The 21,877-nt window shown below is 42.6% G+C and overlaps 1 protein-coding gene across 1 annotated transcript in view; it reads left to right on the top strand.

Annotated features, from left to right (window-relative positions):
- Positions 1-8,210: 8,210 nt before the first annotated feature.
- Positions 8,211-21,877, top strand: part of ZNF695 (zinc finger protein 695) — a 34,439-nt gene continuing 20,772 nt past the window's right edge. Inside the window, exon 1 of the mRNA XM_025403815.1 lies at positions 8,211-8,291. Within this exon, the coding sequence (XP_025259600.1) occupies positions 8,211-8,291 (81 nt within the window). The remainder of the gene's footprint in view (positions 8,292-21,877) is intronic.

Below are 21,877 nucleotides of genomic sequence, written 5' to 3'. Positions count from 1 at the left end.
AGACCATCCTGGCGAACACGGTGAAACCCCGTCTCTACTAAAAAATACAAAAAAAACTAGCCGGGCGAGGTGGCGGGCGCCTGTAGTCCCAGCTACTCCGGAGGCTGAGGCAGGAGAATGGCGGGAACCCGGGAGGCGGAGCTTGCAGTGAGCTGAGATCCGGCCACAGCACTCCAGCCTGGGTGACAGAGCAAGACTCCGTCTCAAAAAAAAAAAAAAAAAAAAAAAAAATTAATTTTTTTAAAATTAAAAACTCACACTAGAGAGAAATCCAACACATGTAAGGAAGATTAGAATGTTGCAATTTTCCTAGTTCCCTTCTAAAACTTAGAAGAACCCATCCTGGGAAAGAACCTCATAAAATACCAAAAATGTGTTAAAGCACTTAATTTTCCCAGTCACTTACAAATATATTTTTATCAGTGATTCATTGTTAAAGAAGGTGTCTATACTTTAGATTTTCAATTTTTTGCAAGGAATCATGGAGCTGACAATTTCATAGATACTTTATAAGCCATCGTACATGAGCTTAATAGGCTGTATTTTGTTTTGTTTCTCATCAGTTAACATAATTTTTGTCTATTCATTTAAAAATGTATTGGATCCCTAGACTGAGTTGAAATGTATTTCTAATAGTTGGCAATTTAATTTACATGTGGTTGTTTTAATTGTTCTCTGATTAATGGACCATTGAAAAATGAGTTCTTGTTAATTGTTGGAAATTTCTTACTGATCTTATGTGGCAAGTTTTTGTTATTCCTCCCCCATTTTATATATGTGTGTGTGTGTGTATATATATCTATATATTTATTCTGCCTTTTTATGGGAAAGCTACTTTTTTGTTGTAAAGATTTTCTTCTATTTTCTTTGCTAATAAAGAATTATTATTAATTTGCATGTATGTGAAGTTTATATAGTCTCATGTACAGTATTATTTTCATTTTCTTTCCTTTATTCTTTGTCATTATTGGCTGTTATTTGCATAGTTCACTTTTTAAAAAAATGTTATATTTTTAGAGAGGATCTCACTCTGTCAGCCAAGCTGAAGTGTAGTGGTATAGTCATAGCTCACTGCAGCTGCAAACTCCTGGGCCCAAGTGATTCACCCACCTTAGCCTCCTATGTAGCTGGAGCTACAGACACAGGTCACCATGCCCAGCTAATTATATAATTTTTAAAATTTTTTACAGAGATGGGATCTCGCTGTATTGTCTAGGCTGGTCTTGAATTCCTGGCCTCAAGCTGTCCTCCTGCCTCAGCCTCTCCACATGTTGGGGGTACTGACATGAGCTACCATACCTGGCCTACTTTTTACTTTGAATTAGGAAGAGAGAACTGTGATTGGACAGTATGCTTGTCTAATCTGAGTGTGAAAGCATTCAGTCTTACCATCAAGCATATTGTGGATTTTTCAGAAATATTCTCAAACAGGCTCAGGAAGTTTTCTTGTGTTTTTTATTTATTGTTTCATGGTCAAGGAGTATTGAACTCTTATCACATGTTTTTTTCTGCATCTATTGAGATGATTTGTGGTTTTTGGCATTGTATTAATAGTCTATCACATTAACTGCTTTCAGATACAAATACGGTCATTGGGGTAAAATCTGTCTTCATCATGGAATATAAGTATTTTATCTACAGGTTGAACGTCTGTGAAGCCCAGATTCCAACTACCAAATCTGAAATGCTCCAAAGTCAAAAACTGAGCACCAGCCTTATGCTCAACAGAAATGCTCATTAGAGGATTTTGATTTTTGGATTAGGGATGCTCATCCAGAAAATTTTCTGCAAATATTCCAAAAAATTTTAAAGTCGGAAATCCAAAGCACTTCCATTCCCAAGTATTTCAGATAAGAAACACTCAATCCATATTGATACATTCAATTTTCTAGTGTATTGTTGGGGCCTTTTGGATTTATAGTCAAATTGGTGTGCCCTAGTATACCATATAGTATAGCATCATCTAGTATATATAGAATGTGTACATGTATACTTATATGTGTATAAATAGCTATATAATATGTAGTATAGTACAGTTTTGTAAGTTAGTATGAATTTTGCATAACTAGTTTATATTATATGTAATTAGCACTACAATAAATTGTATATTACAGGATTATGGCATTATACTATTTTGTTCTTACCAGTCTGTAGTCTAACATATTTCAGTTGCCTACCATTCCACATATTCATTTAAGCAAACCAGCTGCATCCTCATGAGAACCAAGAAGCATCTCATGTTCTAGATACTACAAAGCATTCCCTTTACACCCTGTTTGTTCTGTCTGCTCGCCAGTGCAAGTCCTGTGTGGATCAGCCTCATTGACAGTACCCTCCCTCTTTTGTCTATGAATATATATAACTGATAACTGCTCTCAATCTTATCTGTACAGTCATGGGTGTCACGTGTTTTTCCCAGTAGCCTTAGGGTCCTAGTTCTTCTATCACCAATTAGACTGTGGAAACAACTGGCATTACCAACAGAATGAACCAACAATGACTGATGATATCTTTTCAGCTTTAACTACCTGCTTTTGTCTAACTGGTTCCATAATGTAACAGAAATCACCCAAATTAGAACCAGCAATTGATGATGGGCTTTCACTTTGGTCTACACAGCACTTTGTGTTATCAGCATTTGCCACCTCGTCCCACAGTAAAATTCTCAACTCCTAGATGTGATTGGTTAACTGGCCATTCCCCAGCAGGAGGTATGTTCCACCTTGACCTGTGTTTGGCAGGCAGTTTCCAAGGTACCCCTCATTGAGGCAGTGACCCAGCACCTTCACCACTGGGTTCTTCATTCCTGATTATCAAAAGTCAGACTATTGCTCTGTGGTAGCTGCATCTCGTTTGCTTACCATCACTGGATGCTTGGAGTAGCCATGTGAACATTATTACTGTACACACTTGGGACAGCACCAGGGATTTTGTGTGTGTGAAGTTGCAGAAAGGAGGAATGTCCCCATGCTGGGGAGAATTAAGCATGTCACCTAATTGTCTAACAAGATGACTTGTGCAAGACTAGTGGCCTCGAGTGTTTCTTGTGCTGCTGCTTTTATGTGCATTCTTCTGATGAGGTGTACATCCATGGTGCCTCATGGTCCAGGCACGATGAGTCAAGAAAAGGGGAAGAAGCATTTGGCATTAGCCTCTTTCATTGCAGAACCTCCATCTAGTGTATGGGCTTCTTTTAGCACTACTGATCAGCATGCCAGAGGCCTAACCTTGCAACCTGGACGGCCTCAGTCAAAATGACCTTACTGTATGTTGCTAACACCAGCAAGATTGAATGGCACTCACTGGAGGATTGGGTGGTCTTCAATGTCGGTTGATGGACTCCTGAACTGTTTTCTTTAACCACACAAATTGCCCACACTAACGATAAATCAAATGCTGCTCCTTTGCATGAGAATTAAACGGTCATCTGAAGCAGTTTTCATAGAAGAGAAAAGCAGTCACGTGTCATGCTCTGGTCCAGAAACCTAATAGCAGATGGGCCACTAGGACACTGAAATTTCTGTACTGCTGCTGCCTATGTTTCTATCACAACAAATATCCTGATCCCTCACTGTTAAAGATTGAGAACTGTCCTCCAAGTTGTATTGGACTGGCCCAGTTCTACCCTCTTTCTTACTTGCAGTTCTCAAGAATAAGTGTAGAATGTGCTGGGAATGCAGCATTCTGAAATCAGGAGAGAATGGTAGAACAGCCCAGACTTATAGTCTTCACGGGAAATACAATGTCTCAACACTTTGCTCAGGGAGTCAGGGGATCCTGGGCTGTAAAACCTGGGATGGGCTATTTTCTGGAGTCTCTTAACTGTGTTGCAAGTGGGGCACATGCAATCAAAATTCCATCCTTCCAGGCAACTTCTCTGAACCTTAGGGGACCACATCACATTGAATTTTAGACTTCTCTTCTTCTTTGATGCCTTTATAAATAATAAATCAACTTATGTAATATGTGCATGAATGTGTTCTCTCTCATCATACTCAGACAAGCTGGAACAGTACACAGTGAGCCTGCTTTGGGGAGAAACAACCGTGGCACCCATATGACACAGCAAAGGAGTTAATTCAAACATAAACCTAGAATTATTATTATTATTTTTTTCTGAGATGGAGTCTCGCTCTGTTGCCCAGGCTGGAGTGCAGTAGTGCGATCTTGGCTCACTGCAACCTCCACCTCCTGGGTTCACGCCATTCTCTCGCCTCAGCCTCCTGAGTAGCTGGGTCTACAGGTGCCCGCTACCACGCCTGGCTAATTTTGTTGTATTTTTTTAGAGACGGGGTTTCACCGTGTTAACCAGGATGGTCTCGATCTCCTGACCTCGTGATCCACCCACCTTGGCCTCCCAAAATGCTGGGATTACAGGCGTGAGCCACCGTGCCCAGCCAAACCTAGAATTCTTAAACCCCACAACACAACTATTACCTTGTAGGAGACGTGCAACAACAACAATGTTGGTTTTATCCTTTCTGGAGGAATACATTTATAAATATAAATAGGGTACACAGGCATTCACCCACTGGCCTCAAAGGAGCTCCTACCCAAGAGAAAAAGTTTCACAATTTGACCTGATTGGGAATCTGAAGGTTTACTAAATAACATATAAAACTAGATAATTGGGTGCCGATTGGGTTTTATGCTTCTGCAAAATGGCCTGTGAATTAATTTAAAAATCTGTTGAAATGCCTCAATTGGGAAACCTTCATGTCCTTAATCGATACAGGTTACAAAAGAATTAAACCTGGTGATGCCACAAAATTTATGGTTCCCCTATGATCTTAAAGGGAATTACTGTATATAAAACAGGTGTGCTATCTTTTTTTGTTTGTTTGTTTGTTTGAGACGGAGTCTTGCTCTGTCGCCCAGGCTGGAGTGCAGTGGCCGGATCTCAGCTCACCGCAAGCTCCGCCTCCCGGGTTCCCGCCATTCTCCTGCCTCAGCCTCCCCAGTAGGTGGGACTATAGACGCCCGCCACCGCGCCCGGCTAGTTTTCTGTATTTTTTAGTAGAGACGGGGGTGTCACCGTGTTAGCCAGGATGGTCTCGATCTCCTGACCTCGTGATCCGCCCGTCTCGGCCTCCCAAAGTGCTGGGATTACAGGCTTGAGCCACCGCGCCCGGCCAGGTGTGCTATCTTTTAATCAAAAAACAAGTATCGTGTAGCCTAAATTCTCCATAGTCATAGCACCCATTGTGCTATAATAGACCGTAGTTGACATGGATTCCCTGATCCAATGAGTAATATAATTGTTTGCTACTTCTACATGTTCTTGAGAAAGAGGGAGCCCCTGAATCCCACTAGTTAAAATAAGTTAACATGGTTGAACATAAGTTTTTCCGAAGGTTACTAGGTAGATACTGATTCCATTTCATTAACAGATGTATTATCTCCTTTTGTGGGTTTTGGTAGATTATGTCTGAAGGAATTGGTTCCATTGACCTGGGTAATATTTGTGGGAATAGAGCTGTGTATAGTATTTTTTTTTAATCCTTTCAATGCCCATGGGGTCAGCAATGCTGGTCTGTCATTCATTTTTTATATTTGTCTTTTTTTTTAATCTTTTTTTCTCGGTTATCCTGGCTTAATATTTATTAATTTTGTTAGTCTTTTCAAACAACCAGTTTTCGTTCTATTGATTTTTCTCTGTTGATTTTCTATTTTCAGTCTCATTTACTTGCGGTGCAATTGTTTTGATTTTCCTTTTGACTAATTTAGGTTTACATTGCTCTTCCTTTAGTTTCTTAAAGTGGAATATTCTTGATTTTATTTTTTAAATATTTGCATATTCAGTGCTTTAAATTTCAAAGCACTGTTTTCACTGCATCCCAGAAATTTTGACAAGGTCTATTTTCACTTTCAATACATTTAAAATACTAAGTTTTAAAAGAACATATTTTTACTATGTCCTGCTCCATCTTAACATGAGTTATAATTCAGTTTTGGTAGCAAAAGATTAGAAACCATTTTTAAGTGTCTTTCTAAATAATCAGTTGCATAGCGTCATCACTACACACACCTATATAAAAATGAGCAGCAGCATTCATTGATATGCAGAGATCTATGGGACTGATTAATAGAACAAATTTGCAAAATGTATTTAAAATTACACATCATCTAGTTGATGCTAATTATGCACCCAGAGGGTATAAAGTGTTTATTACCTTCATAATTGACGTATTTAGAGACCAGTTCAGGCCTCTCAAGTAGGTGCAAAATGGTTTGAGTTAAAAAAAAAAAAAAAAAGAAATTGGCCTGTATTTTCATTTTTAGAGGTTTATTGTTTGGGGCCATGGTGAGAGTTTGTATTTACATGAGCCCCGGCAGGAGATCGTGCAGTTCGATTTTCATGCTGGCACCAAATAAGGGAGCGCCTGGGCTTGCCTTTTCGAGAAGTGAGTCATAAGGGCGAAAATAAGGTATTAGGCACCAAACGTTGTCAGCAGTGAAACCTCAGAACGTAAAATCAGAGACCTTCAGTTAGTTGGTCTACCATGTAAAGAACGTAGACGCCGTTGTCCTACTTCTGCGTGAAGAATTCTGGGGGCGAGGCCAAGATGGCTGACTAGAAGCGGCGGCGCTCGGAGGCTCTCCCTGTGAACAAACGTGATAACCGGCCGGGCGCGGTGGCTCACGCCTGTCATCCCAGCACTTTGGGAGGCCGAGGCGGGCGGATCACGAGGTCAGGAGATGGAGACCATCCTGGCTAACACGGTGAAACCCCGTCTCTACTAAAAATACACAAAAACTAGCCGGGCGCGGTGGCGGCGCCTGTAGTCCCAGCTACTCTGGAGGCTGAGGCAGGAGAATGGCGGGAACCCGGGGGGCGGAGCTTGCAGTGAGCTGAGATCCGGCCACTGCACTCCAGCCCGGGCGACAGAGCGAGACTCCGTCTCAAAAAAAAAGAAAAAGAAAATGCAAAATATCCGTAAATAGAGAAAGCAGATCAGGGACAACAGGGGGTAGGCGGGAGAGTTCAGGGGAGGTTTCGGGGAAGAAGGGATCACAGGAAGACACAAGGAAACTTTTGGGGGATGATATTTATCATCGTGACTGAGGCGACGGTTCCATGGGTGTACACGCTTGTCAAATCTTATCAAATTACACACTTTAATGTGTAGTTTCCTGTGTGTCAGTTGTACCTCAATAAAGCTATTTTGAAAGGGAAAAAGAGAAAGGAACAGTAACTTTTTAGAATTTGCTTAAAGTTCTTCAATCGAGAAGAAAAAAACGGAGTGTATTAAATAAAACATAACAATACACTCACTGTGAAATTATTCACATCTTTGGATAAATTTCTTTTTTCTTTTTTTTTCTTTCTTTTTTTTTTGAGACGGAGTCTCGCTCTGTCGCCCAGGCTGGAGTGCAGTGGCCGGATCTCAGCTCACTGCAAGCTCCGCCTCCCGGGTTCCCGCCATTCTCCTGCCTCAGCCTCCCGAGTAGCTGGGACTACAGGCGCCGCCACCTCGCCCGGCTAGTTTTTTGTATTTTTTAGTAGAGACGCGGTTTCACCGTTTTAGCCAGGCTGGTCTCTATCCTCTGACCTCGTGATCCGCCCGTCTCGGCCTCCCAAGGTGCTGGGATTACAGGCGTGAGCCACTGCAGCCGGCCCTAAAGTTTATCTTTGGATTGATATAATTGTATATTTGTTATTGTAAATCAAAACCCAAAATATGCATGTGTTTTGTGGGCCTAGAAGGATGGCTTGTGAAAAAAAAATGACGGTAAAATTCAAGATTAGGGAAGATACAGTTTATTATCAATTTTTTTTTTTTTTTTTTTTTGAGACGGAGTCTCACTCTGTCACCCACACTGGAGAGCAGTGGTGCGACTTCCGCTCACTGCAAGATCCGCTTCCCAGGTTCAAGCGATTCTCCTGCCTCAGCCTCCTGAGCAGCTGGGACTACAGGCACGTACCACTGCACCCAGCTAATTTTCGTATTTTTGGAGGCAGGGTTTCACCATGTTGGCCAGGCTGGTCCCCAACTCCTGACCTCGTGATCCGCCCGCCTTGGCCTCTCAAACTGCTGGGATTACAGGCGTGAGTGACTCCTCTTGGCCCTAAAATGTTTATTATAACCATCATAATATCTCAGTAGTCACACAAGTAAAGAACAAAAACATAATTTATGGGATCAATATTCTCCACACGATTTGGAATGTAATGCCACTAGGAATAAGGATTGCTAGAGACGATTGGCATGTATTACCCAATAGTACAGTGTAACCATCTGCTACCTAGGACCTTGAGCAAGGTGGAATACGCTAACGTTTTTGGTAAGGTAACACGTCAGTCAATATACAACAGTGTTAACACAGTAAAAACCATTCCATTTCCTTTATTAAATTAAGTTTACAAAGAGACTGAAAAAGCATTTCAAAATCCACTGTTTTCCCAATGGCCAAAATGCAGATTACACTCAAGGAGCATTCTTGTTCTTCTGATACCGTGATCTATGTAAAAAATATGCCTGCGGCCGGGCGCGGTGGCTAAGCCTGTAATCCCAGCACTTTGGGAGGCCGAGGCGGGTGGATCACAAGGTCAGGATATCGAGACTATCCTGGCTAACATGGTGAAACCCCGTCTCTACTAAAAATACAAAAAACTAGCCGGGCGCGGTAGCGGGCGCCTGTAGTCCCAGCTACTTGGGAGGCTGAGGCGGGAGAATGGCGTGAACCCGGGGGGCGGAGCTTGCAGTGAGCCGAGATCGCGCCACTGCACTCCAGCCTGGGCGACAGAGCGAGACTCCGTCTCAAAAAAAAAAAAAAAAACAAAAAAAAAAAAAAAATATGCCTGCGGCCGGGCGCAGTGTCTCAGGCCTGTAATCCCAGCACTTTGGGAGGCTGAGGCGGGTGGATCACCTGAGGTCAGCCTCGCCAATATGGTGAAACCCTGTCTCTACTAAAAATAGAAAAAATTAGCCAGGCATGGTGGCAGGCGCCTGTAACCTCAGCTACCCGGGAGGCTGAAGCAGGAGAATCGCTTGAAACCAGGAGGCAGGGATTGCAGTCAGCTGAGATCAGGCCGTTGTGCTCCAGCCTGGGCAATAAGAGCAAAACTCCATCTCAAAAAAAAAAAAACTTCCTTTATTTTTTGAACTGAGGCTAAGCATTTAAAAAAATTGAATTCAGGCCGGGCGCGGTGGCTCAAGCCTGTAATCCCAGCACTTTGGGAGGCCGAGACGGGCGGATCACGAGGTCAGGAGATCGAGACCATCCTGGCTAACACGGTGAAACCCCATCTCTACTAAAAAATACAAAAAACTAGCCGGGCGAGGTGGCGGGCGCCTGTAGTCCCAGCTACTTGGGAGGCTGAGGCAGGAGAATGGCGTGAACCCGGGAGGCGGAGCTTGCAGTGAGCCGAGATCCGGCCACTGCACTCCAGCCTGGGCGACAGAGCGAGACTCCGTCTCAAAAAAAAAAAAAAAAAAAAAAAAAAATTGAATTCAAAATAAATTTATTTTCCACTAGAGAGGAGTTATCTACACTTTTTGAGAAAGGATCTTGTCCCATCACCAAGGCTGGAGTGCAGTGGTGTGTTCATGGCTCACTGAAGCCTCGACCTCCTGGGCTCAAGAAATCTTTTCACCTCAGCCTCCTGTGTAGCGGGGACCACAGGCATATGCCAGCATGCCTAGCTAATTTTTAAATTTTTTGTAGAGATGAGATCTCACTATGTCACCCAGGCTGGTCTTGAACTCCTATACTCAAACAATCCTCCTGCTTAGGCCTCCCAAAGTGTTGAGAATAGAGGTGTGAGGCCACCATGCCTGACCTATCTGTACTTTTATCTCTTATCTGTGAAGATTTCTTTCTTGCTACCATACCAATCAATATTCAGGAGTTCTAACTGTTGCTACTATGAAGATATATCAGAATATTAATGGAGTAAGCAGACTTTTCTTTTTTTTTTTTTTTTTTCTTTTTGAGAGGGTGTCGGAGTTTCACTCTTGTTACCCAGGCTGGAGTGCAATGGCGTGATCTCGGCTCACCACAACCTCCGCCTACTGGGCTCAAGTGATTCTCCTGCCTCAGCGTCCAGAGTAGCCTCAGCGTCCCGAGTAACTGGGATTACAGGCATGCACCACCACGCCTGGCTAATTTTGTATTTTTAGTAGAGACAGGGTTTCTCCATGTTGGTCAGGCTGGTCTTGAACTCCCGACCTCAGGTGCTTCGCCCACCTCGGCCTCCCAAGCAGTGGGATTACAGGCGTGAGCCACTGCACCCAGCCCAGACTTTTCTCTTTTATGCGTCATTGGTAAAACTATTCACTTCTGAAACTCAGTGTCCCTGTCTCATACTTTAATACAGAAGAATGAACACCACTAATGTGTGACTTAATACACTGTTATACAATGAGAACACATGGACACAAGGAGGGGAGAAACACACACTGTGGCTGGTCGGGGGTGGGGAGAGGGAGAACATCAGCATAAATAGCTAATGCATGCAGGGCTTAATACCTAGGTGATGGGGTGATAAGTGCAGCAAACCACCATGGCACACATTTACCTGTGGAACAAACCTACTCGTCCTGCACATGTATCCAGAGCTTAAATGAAATTAAATTAAATTTTACTTTGCAGTCAGGTAGTGTGATGCCTCCAGCTTTGTCTTTTTGCTTAGGGTTGTCTTGGCTGTATGTGGTTCCATATGAAATTTAAAGTAGTTTTTTCTAATTCTGTGAAGAAAGTCAATTATAGCTTCATGGGGATAGCATTTAATCTATAAATTACACTGGGCAGCATGGCCGTTTTCATGATTTTGATTCTTATCCATGAGCATGGAATGTTTTTCCATTTGTTTGTGTCCTCTCTTATTTCCTTGAGCAGTGGTTCGTAGTTCTCCTTGAAGAGGTGCTCACGTCCCTTGTAAATTGTATTCCTAGTTATTTCATTCTCTTTGTAGCAGTTGTGAATGGGAGTTCACTCATGATTTGGCTCTCTGTCTGTTATTGGTGTATAGAATGCTTGTGATTTTTGCACACTGATTTTGTATCTTGAGACTTTGCTGAAGTTGCTTATCAGCCTAAGGAGTTTTGGGGCTGAGGCAATGGTTTTTTTGTTTTGTTTTGTTTTTGTTTTTGTTTTTGTTTTTTTTGAGACAGAGTCTCACTCTGTCGCCCAGGCTAGAGTGCAGTGGTGCGATCTCAGCTCACTGCAAGCTACGGCCATTCTCCTGAGTTCAGGCCATTCTCCTGTCTCAGCCTCCCAAGTAGCTGGGACTACAGGCCCCCACCACCACGCCTGGCTAATTTTTTGTATTTTTAATAGAGATGGGGTTTCACCATGTTGGCCAGGATGGTCTCAAACTCCTGGCCTTGGGATCCGCCCACCTCAGCCTCCCAAAGTGCTGCGATTATAGGCCTGAGCCACCGCACCCAGCCTGGGGTTTTCTAAATATAGAATCATATCATCTGCAAACAGAGACAATTTGCCTTTCTATTTAAATACCTTTATTTATTTCTCTTGCCGGATTGCCCTGGCCAGAACTTCCAACACTATGTTGAATAGGAGTAGTGAGAGAGGGCGTCCCTGTCTTGTGCCAGTTTTCAAGGGGAATGCTTCCAGTTTTCGCCCATTCAGTATGATATTGGCTGTGGGTTTATCATAAATAGCTCTTATTATTTTGAGATACGTCCCATCGATACCTTGTTTATTGAGAGTTTTTAGCAAGAAGGGCTGTTGAATTTTATCAAAAGAGGTTTCCACATCTATTGAGATCATCATGTGGTTTTTGTCATTGGTTCTGTTTATGTGATGGATTACATTTATTGATTTCAGTATGTTGAACCAGCCTTGCATCCCAGGGATGAAGCTGACTTGATCGTGGTGGATAAGCTTTTTGATGTGCTGGTGGATTCAGTTTGCCAGTATTTTATTGAGGATTTTCGCATCTATGTTCTTCAGGGATATTGGCCTGAAATGTTCTTTTATTTGTTGTGTCTCTGCCAGGTTTTGGTATCAGGATGATACTGGCCTCATAAAATGAGTTAGGGAGGATTCCTTCTTTTTCTATTGATTGGAATCGTTTCAGAAGGATTGGAACCAGCTACTCTTTGTACCTCTGGTAGACTTCGGCTGTGAATCCGTCTGGTCCTAGACTTTTTTTAGTTGGTAGGCTATTAATTATTGCCTCAATTTCTGAACTTGTTATTGTTCTGTTCAGGGATTTGACTTCTTCCTGGTTTAGCCTTGGGAGGGTGTATGTGTTCAGGAATTTATCCATTTCTTTTAGATTTTCTAGTTTATTTGCGAAGAGGTGTTTATGGTAGTCTCTGATGGTAGTTTGTATTTCTGTGGGATCGGTGGTGATATTCCCCTTTATCATTTTTTATTGTGTCTATTTGATTCTTCTCTCTCTTCTTCTTTTTTAGTCTGGCTAGTTGTCTATTTATTTTGTTAATCTTTTCAAAAAAAGAAAAGAAAAAAAAACCGCTCCTGGATTCACTGATTTTTTTGAAGGGTTTTTTGTGTCTCTATCTCCTTCAGTTCTGCTCTGATCTTAGTTATTTCTTGTCTTCTGCTAGCTTTTGAATTTGTTTGTTCTTGCTTCTCTAGTTCTTTTAATTGTGATGTTAGGGTGTCGATTTTAGATCTTTCCTGCTTTCTTCTGTGGGCATTTAGTGCTACAAATTTTCCTCTAAATACTGCTTTAAATGTGTCCCACAGATTCTGGTACGTTGTATCTTTGTGCTCATTGGTTTCAAAGAACTTATATATTTCCACCTTAATTTTGTTATTTACCCAGTAGTGATTCAGGAGTGGGTTGTTCAATTTCCATGTAGTTACGTGGTTTTGAGTGAGTTTCTCAATCCTGAGTTCTAATTTGATTGCACTGTGGTCTGAGCGACTGTTTGTTATGATTTCCGTTCTTTTACATTTGCTGAGGAGTGTTTTAAATTAAATTTTTAAAAAACAGTTATAAGTCAAACAAAAGGAAGGCGAAATCTAGATTTTCCGCATACGTGCTACATTTCAGTGCCCTCCATCTTCCATTTTTGTGAGTTTATGTGAATGATGCCCACATAATATATACCTCATAGCTTGGAGGCAGCAACCATTGACCACGTGCTTTTACATACAAAGTAGGAATAAAGAATAGCATTGAATAATTTGAAAGTTGAATTACATAAATAATAATTGTTCAGGCCAGATGCAGTGGCTTAACACCTATAATCTCAGCACTTTGGGAGGCCAAGGCAGGAGGATACCTTGATTCCAAGAGTTCAAGAGTAGCCTGAGCTAACACAGTGAGACCCTCATCTCTAAAAATATATATATATAAATTAGCCAGACATGGTGGGGCACATCTGTAGTCTCAGCTACTCAGGAGGCTGAGGAGGGAGAACCACTTGAGCCCAGAGGTTGTGGCTACAGTGAGCCATGATATTGCCACTGCACTCCAACCTGGGTGACAGAGTAAGATCCTGTCTCAAAAAATAAAAAATAAAATCATATTTGCTCAAATAATCTTAAATACTGTCATTACCAAAAAAAGTATACATTAAATAGAATTATACTTACTGATCTATCAGTCTCTCTTCTTCGAAACATGAAATTAAATTATCTAATTGTTTTGACTTTGGGTTATTCTCTATAGTAAATGCGCTGATTTAGAGTAATGTCTAAAAGTGTTAGTACCTTAGTTCTTTCTAGGGCGAGTCCTCTAATTTTCATTTAGACTTGATTTTTCACTAAGTACTTTCTCACACTTACTGCACCTGTAATGTTTCTCGTGCTTTCTAAGTGGTGTATTTTGGACAAAGGTCCTTCCACATTTATTACATTTGTAGAGGTTCTCTCCTATAGAAATTCTCTGTTGAGCAGAATGTAAGCATCAGTTAAAGGCTTTGCTAACGCTTTTACATTGGTACAATTTCCCTCCAGGGTAAATACTGTGGTGTTCTCTGAAGTGTATATTTTGGACAAAAGTCTTTCCAAAATAATTACATTTGTAGGATTTCTATCCAGTACCAATTATTTAATTTTTGGTAAGGTGTGAACACCTATTAAAGGCTTTGCCATATTCTTTCCATTTCAAAGGTTTCTCTACAGTATGGATTCCCTGATGTGTAAGGATCGAGTAGCAGTTAATGGGTTTGCCATTCTTTGCATTTTAATGACTTCTCTCCAATATAAATTTTCTTATGTATATTTAGATGTGATGATTGACTAAAGACTCTTCTACCTTTATGACATCTGTGTGAGTTTTTTCCAGTGAGAATTCTCTGATACTGAGTAAGTGGTGAGAACTGGTTAGAATTTTCCCACATTTCTTACATTTGTAAGGCTTCTCTTGAATATGGATACTCTGATGGATGGTAAGTTTTGGGGAATGTTAAAATACTTTCCTATATTTGTTACATTTGTAATGATTATCTGGAAAAGAAGTACTCTGATGTTTACTGGAATTTGAGTGATGGTTAAAGTTTTTCTGAGTTTCATTACAAAAGGTTTATTTCAAAAATCGATGTTGATATTTATTTATAGAAACATGTTTCTATATAGAAGCAGTTGATGTAAGCTGAGGTTTCTTCTGAGATGTTCTATGTTCTTAGTCTCCTGTGGCAGGTAAATTTCTGTTATGAGTAGTTGTTGTCCATTGGTGATGCACATTATAACATTGTTTTTGGCCTTTACCTCCACCCACATCTTCACACTTTTACCTTAAGTGTAAATTCTCAAGGTCACAGCTTTCATCGCTTCCCATTATTACTTTTCCAAACAAAATATCCATGCCCTGCTTTGGTGAAAGGGCTTGGTTGTAACGAGGTGACAGAGCTGAAAGAAATGAACGTAACATTATCTGACTTACTGGATTTAGTAGAGTATACCTTACAAATCGAATATAAAATTATACAAGCTGAGAACATGAGCATGATGGCAGAATTTTTAAAAATTCAAAGTAACTGGCCGGGCGCAGTGGCTCACGCCTGTAATCCCAGCACTTTGGGAGACTGAGGTGAGCGGATCACGAGGTCAGGAGATCGAGACCATCCTGGCTAACACGGTGAAACCCCGTCTCTACTAAAAATACAAAAAATTAGCCAGGCGAGGTGGCGGCGCCTGTAGTCCCAGCTACTCGGGAGGCTGAGGCAGGAGAATGGCGGGAACCCGGGAGGCGGAGCTTGCAGTGAGCCGAGATCGCACCACTGCACTCCAGCCTGGGCCACAGAGCAAGACTCCATCTCAAAAACAAAACAAAACAAAACAAAAAAAACAAACGAAGTAATGTCTAAGAAATTCTCAAACTTAGAAAAATTCAAGAAACTCAGTGAATTTCAACTAGAATACACACAAAAACATACACAACCAGACATATTATAATCAAAATCTCAAGTCTTCTCATAAGCTTATAATACATTCTCTGGTATAAACTATTTGTTAAGCCAGCCAGGCATGGTGGCTCACGCTTGTAATCCCAGCACTTTGGGAGGCTGAGGCAGGTGGATCACAAGGTTAGGAGTTCCAGACCAGCCTGGCCAACATGGTGAAACCCCATCTCTACTAAAAATACAAAAGTTAGCCAGGTGTGATGGCACATGCCTGTAATCCCAGCTACTCAGTAGGCTGAGGTAGGAGAATCGCTTGAACTGGAGAGGCAGTGGTTGTGTGAGCAGAGATTGGGCCACTGCACTCCAGCCTGAGCAACAGAGTGAGACTTCATCTGAAAAAAAATTAATTAATTAATTGAAAATAAACTGTTAAGACACAAAGCAAGTTTTTACAAGTTTTAAAAAGTGGGAATCTTACAAAGTATGATTTCAGATAAAAGTTAAGTAAAACTAGAAACCAAAAGCACAAGTAATTCTGAAAAATTCAAATGTGTAACAATTAAACAACAAACTCTTGAACATGCTCTCATTTAAGGGATAAAAGACTTAACAGTGTGAAGATGGCCGTATTAGGCCCAAAGTGATCTACAGATCCAATGCAATCTCTATCAAAGTTTCCAGTGTCATGTTTTGCATAAATATAAAGAGCAGTTCCAAAAACCATATGAAATTTAAGGAAGAAGAGCCCAACAGTTGTCAAAAAGAAAAAACACTGGAGACATCATGCTTTGATTTTAAAATGGATTATAAAGCTATAGTAATCAAAATAGTCTGGTACTGGAATAAAGGAAGACAAATACACCAATGAAACAGAATAGAGCACAGAAACAAACCCTTGCATATATGGTCATATTAAGTGTTATTTGCACACCCATATTCACTGCAGCATTTTTCGCAAAAGTTAACAAGTGGAAGGCACCCAAATTCCCTCAATGCAAGAATGGATAAAGACAATTTGAAAAACACAAATAACTGAATAGTATTCATCTTTTAAAAGCTGAAATTTTGTTATATTGACAATAGGGATAAATCTTGAAGACACTATACCAAATGAAATAACCAAGTAACAAAAAAGATATTGGGCCAGGAGCAGTGGCTCACGCCTGTAATCCCAACACTTTGGGAGGTCGAGGTGGGTGGATCACTTGAGGTCAGGAGTTTGAGACCAGCTGGACCAAAATGGTGAAACCCCGTCTCTACTAAAAATGCAAAAATTAGGCTGGGCGCGGTGGCTCACGCCTGTAATCCTGGCACTTTGGGAGGCTGAGGCGAGTGGATCATGAGGTCAGGAGATCGAGACCATCCTGGCTAACATGGTGAAACCCCATCTCTACTAAAAATACAAAAAATTAGCCGGGTGTGGTGGCGGGCGCCTGTAGTCCCAGCTACTCGGGAGGCTGAGGCAGGAGAATGGCGTGAACCTGGGAGGCGGAGCTTGCAGTGAACCGAGATCTTGCCACTGCACTCCAGCCTGGGCGACAGAGTGAGACTCCGTCTCAAAAAAAAAAAAAAAAAAAAAAAGAGAGGTACTGTATGATTCCATTTATGTGAGATATCTAAAGTAGTCAAACCCCTAGAAAAAGAAAGTAGAGGCCAGGCGCGGTGGCTCAAGCCTGTAATCCCAGCACTTTGGGAGGCCGAGACGGGCGGATCATGAGGTCAAGAGATCGAGACCATCCTGGCGAACACGGTGAAACCCTGTCTCTACTAAAAAATACAAAAAACTAGCCGGGCGAGGTGGCGGGCACCTGTAGTCCCAGCTACTCGGGAGGCTGAGGCAGGAGAATGGCGTGAACCTGGGAGGCAGAGCTTGCAGTGAGCTGAGATCCGGCCACTGCACTCCAGCCTGGGCGACAGAGCAAGACTCCGTCTCAAAAAAAAAAAAAAAAACAAAAAAAAAAAGAAAAAGAAAGTAGAATACACTTTGTCAGGAGCTGGGGGAAGGAGAAAATGGGTAATTGTTTCAAGGACAACCTGTTAGAACACAAAACAACTCATCATTTTCGAGAGGATTGACTCATACACTGCATCTTTTCTGACCATGTGAAATAAAACTAGAAATCTAATGCTGAAGCAAAACTGACAAACCTAAAATTATGTGAAAGATAACAACACACTCTTGAATGCTTTTTTTTTTTTGAGACGGAGTCTCGCTCTGTCCCCCAGGCTGGAGTGCAGTGGCCTGATCTTGGCTCACTGAAAGCTCCACCTCCTGGGTTCACACCATTCTCCTGCCTCAGCCTCCCAAGTAGTTGGGACTACAGGCACCCGCCACCACACCCAGCTAATTTTTTGTATTTTTAGTAGAGACGGGGTTTAACCGTGTTAGCCAGGATGGTCTCGATCTCCTGACCTCGTGATGCTCCCACCTCGACCTCCCAAAGTGCTGGGATGACAGGCGTGAGTCACTGTGCCTGGCCAGAATAGTCTTTTCAACAAATGATGTTGGAAAACTGGATATCCACATGGGAAAAAAACGAGACTGGAGACTTACCCTGCACCATATACAAAAACCATCTTAAATGAATTAAATACTTAAACATAAAAACTGTAACTGTAGGCCAGGCATGGTGGCTCACACCTATAATCCCAGCACTTTGGGAGGCCGAGGTGGGCGGATCATGAGGTCAGGAGACTGAGAACATCCTGGCCAACATGGTGAAACCCCATCTCTACTAAAAATGCAAAAATTAGCTGGACGTTGTGGCATGCGCCTGTGGTCCCACTTACTCAGGAGGCTGAGGCAGGAGAATTGCTTGAATCCGTAAGGTGGAGGTTGCAGTGAGCCGAGATCGCACCACTGCATTCCAGCCTGGGTGACAGAGTGAGATTGCATCTCTAAATAAATAAATAAATAGAAATAAACTCTAACTCTAAAATCCTTAGAAGAAAATATAAGGGGAAAGATGGCAAAACCCCATCTCTGACCTCAGGTGATCCACCCGCCTTGGCCTCCCAAAGTGCTGAGATTACAGCTGTGAGCCACCACACCCGGCCATATGGAGGTTTCTCAAACAGAATTATTATATGATATAGCAATCCCACTTCTGGATATCCATCCAAAACATGCAATGCAGGACCTGAAAAACATATCTGCACACCCATGTTTATTGCAGCAATATTCCTGAAAGCCGAAAGGTCAAAGCAACCCAGGTTTCCTTTGATGAATGAATGAAGAAAGAAAATGTGGCATATGGCCAGGCACGGAGGCTCTTGTCTGTAATCCCAGCACTTTGAGAGGCTGAGGGGCAGATCGCTTGAGACAAGCCTGGGCAACATGGCAAAACTCCGTCTCTACCAAAAATACAAAAATTAGCCAGGTGTGGTAGTGCGGGCCTGTAGTCCCAGCTACTCAGGAGGCTGAGGCAGGAGGATCACTTGAGTCTGAGAGGCAAAGGTTGCAGTGAGCCAAGATTGTACCACTGCACTCTAGCCTGGGTGACAGAGTGAGACCATGTCTTACAAAAAAAAAAGAAAGAGAAAAGAAAAAGAAAGAAAATGTGGCACATAGACATATGCACAGAATGGAATATTATTCAGCCTCAAACAAGGAAACCTTTATAACACAGTACAATAAGAATAAATCTTGACCACATTATAAGTGAAGGAAGACACTAACAAAGTGCCAGAGAGTGTATGATTCCACGTATATGTAGTAAATTCACAGAAAGTAGAATGGTGCTTGCCAACAGTTGGGTTTATAAAACTGTAGCCGCACCCAAGACCAAGGGGGACTATTGTGAGAGAGCAGGCCCCCACCTAGTGGCACACTGGAGGACCCAAGGTCCTGACTAAAGACCGGGAAATAACCTATTGAACTTGGTCTCACTGAAGATCCTGAAGCAACCTGGTAACCCTCTCAGACTCCTCTTAGCCATGATCCAGAAACAGTCCTGCCCATTGAGATAGCTGGGGGAGACACGCACAGCTGTGGCCATGGAGGCAGGCCCGCAGACCTTGGCCTCAGCTGTAGTCCCTTAAGAAGCACTGTGACGCAGTTCCAGCCCACACAGCTACAATCCAGGGCCAGTTCTTCACACCCAGAGGCTGACATAGTGAACTGGGAGGAGAGGTGCTAACTACCTAGTGGGAGCCAAAATCCATCCATGCACCAGGTATCAGGCCCACCTGGATCCAACTGCAGGACCTTGCCCTTGAGCCTGTCCTATAAAAATCAAAGTTCTTAAGGCAATCCAGTCTGCCCAGGGACCAGATGGGATCCTTGACTTCCCAAGTCCCTGGTAATAGGCACGCCAAAGGCAGACCGCACTGTAGACCCAGCAGCAGCCTTGTGATCCAGCTATAACCTCTCTTTTGTGCAATTCAAGGGGAGATCCTATCAGCCCAAGGACTCTGCAAGAGATCTTTACCTGATAAAACTAGTTTATAAAAACTGGAGATGTTTGCTCCTTCAAGCATCCAGATACCCACACAAGGCTACACGGTGCCCACTCTCAATATGTCTATTTTAATATATTACTGAAAATTTGCACCACAGTAATTAGGCAATTTTTAAAAAAGCTCTCTGACTTGGAAAGGAGGAGTAAAAATGTTGCTATTTGTGAATGACATCTTTTCTTTTTTTTTTCCCCCCTTGAGACAGAGTCTTGCTCTCCTGCCCAGGCTGGAGTACAGTGGCATGATCTTGGCTCATTGCAACCTCCACTTCCAGGGCTCAAGTGATCCTCCCACCTCAGTCTCCCGAGTAGCTGGGACTACAGGTGGACACCACCACACTCAACTAACTTTTTCATTTTTTGTAGAGATGGGTTTTTTGCAATGTTGCCCAGGCTGGCCTCAAGCTCCTGGGATTGGGTGATCCTCCTGCCTCAGCCTCCCAAAGTGCTGGGATTAGAGGCATGAGCCACTGAGCCCTGCCCCAACATAATCTTGTATGTTAAAAAAAAACACAAAAAACACTAGAACACAGCAATAAACTGTTTGAACTAATAAATACATTCAGGAAAGGAGCAGGATGCAAAATCACATGAGAAAATCAGATGCAGCCGGGCACAGTGGCTCACACCTGTAATCCCAGCACTTTGGGAGGTTGAGGCGGGTGGATCACGAGGTCAGGAGTTCGAGACCAGCCTGGCCAACATGGTGAAACCCCGTCTCTACTAAAAATAAAAAAATTAGCCAGGCGTGGTGGCGGGCGCTACTCGGGAGGCTGAGGCAGGAGAATCGCTTGAGCCTGGGAGGCGGACGTTGCAGTGAGCTGAGATCGCACCATTGCACTCCAGCCTGGGGGACAAGAGAGAGACTTGGTCTCAAAAAAAAAAAAATCTTACCACTTGGGAAGTAGACAAGGGAGGGAGATAGTAGTTGTTGGGACATGAGTGATGCTGGTTCTATTTCTTGGTTACACAACTGTATTCGCTTTGTAATAACTCACAGAGCTTTACGTGAATGTTTTGTATTTTTTTTGTATGTGTGTTGTATATAAAAAAAAAATTATGCCGGGCGCAGTGGCTCAAGCCTGTAATTCCAGCACTTTGGGAGGCCGAGACGGGTGGATCACGAGGTCAGGAGATCGAGACCATCCTGGCCGACACGGTGAAACCCCGTCTCTACTAAAAAATACAGAAAACTAGCCGGGCGAGGTGGCGGGCGCCTGTAGTCCCAGCTACTTGGGAGGCTGAGGCAGGAGAATGGCGTGAACCCGGGAGGCGGAGCTTGCAGTGAGCTGAGATCCGGCCACTGCACTCCAGCCTGGGCGGCAGAGCGAGACTCCGTCTCAAAAAAAAAAAAAAAAAAAAAAAAATTATATATTTTTACATAAATCCTAACTTGGAATCTCAGAATAACAGTAGTGTTTTATTTTGTTTGAAGTGAGACACACTCACCCATGACACCATCAAATGGCTTTGAATATTCTGAGCGATTTATTCATGTTGTAACCCTTGGGTAACCCCCCAGGTCTTTTCAGTTTTAGTTTTACTCCAATTTGGAAAGCGGAATAGTTTCAATTTGGGGGGGTGCAACTGTTTTCTGGCCAAGTCCTACCCTAACCCTAACCCAAACCCTAAGGCCAGGACAGCTAGTACTGTGCCCTGTGCATAGCAGGCAGTTGTAGAACTGGGCTGAATCAGAAACAAAATTAGCAGCAACCGCTGGTTTAAGGTAAGAGATGCATTAACCGGGCATGAATTCCATGTGTGCTGTGAGAGTTTGCCCCATGGCCAGTCCGGGGTTTAGGTCTTAGAAAATAGCTTTGCCCTGTTAAAAAACAAAAAACATAAAAACAAAGAGTGACTTCAAGACATACTCAGCTGTTTGGCTAAATTTCTGCAGGAGGAAATGTCTTCACAGCTGATCTTTTTTTTTTTTTTTTTTGAGACGGAGTTTTGCTCTTATTAACCAAGCTGGAGTGCAATGACGCGATCTCGGCTCACTGTAACCTCCACTTCCCGGGCTCACTCGATTCTCCTGCCTCAGCCTCCCGAGTAGCTGGGATTACAGGCGATCGCCACCACTCCTGGCTAATTTTTTTTTTTTTTTTTTTTTTGAGACGGAGTCTCGCTCTGTCG

The sequence above is a fragment of the Theropithecus gelada genome, chromosome 1 (assembly GCF_003255815.1).
Source record: "Theropithecus gelada isolate Dixy chromosome 1, Tgel_1.0, whole genome shotgun sequence".
Lineage (NCBI taxonomy): Eukaryota > Metazoa > Chordata > Mammalia > Primates > Cercopithecidae > Theropithecus > Theropithecus gelada.
Note: the sequence above shows the minus strand (reverse complement) of the source record. Positions and strands in the feature narration are given on the sequence as shown.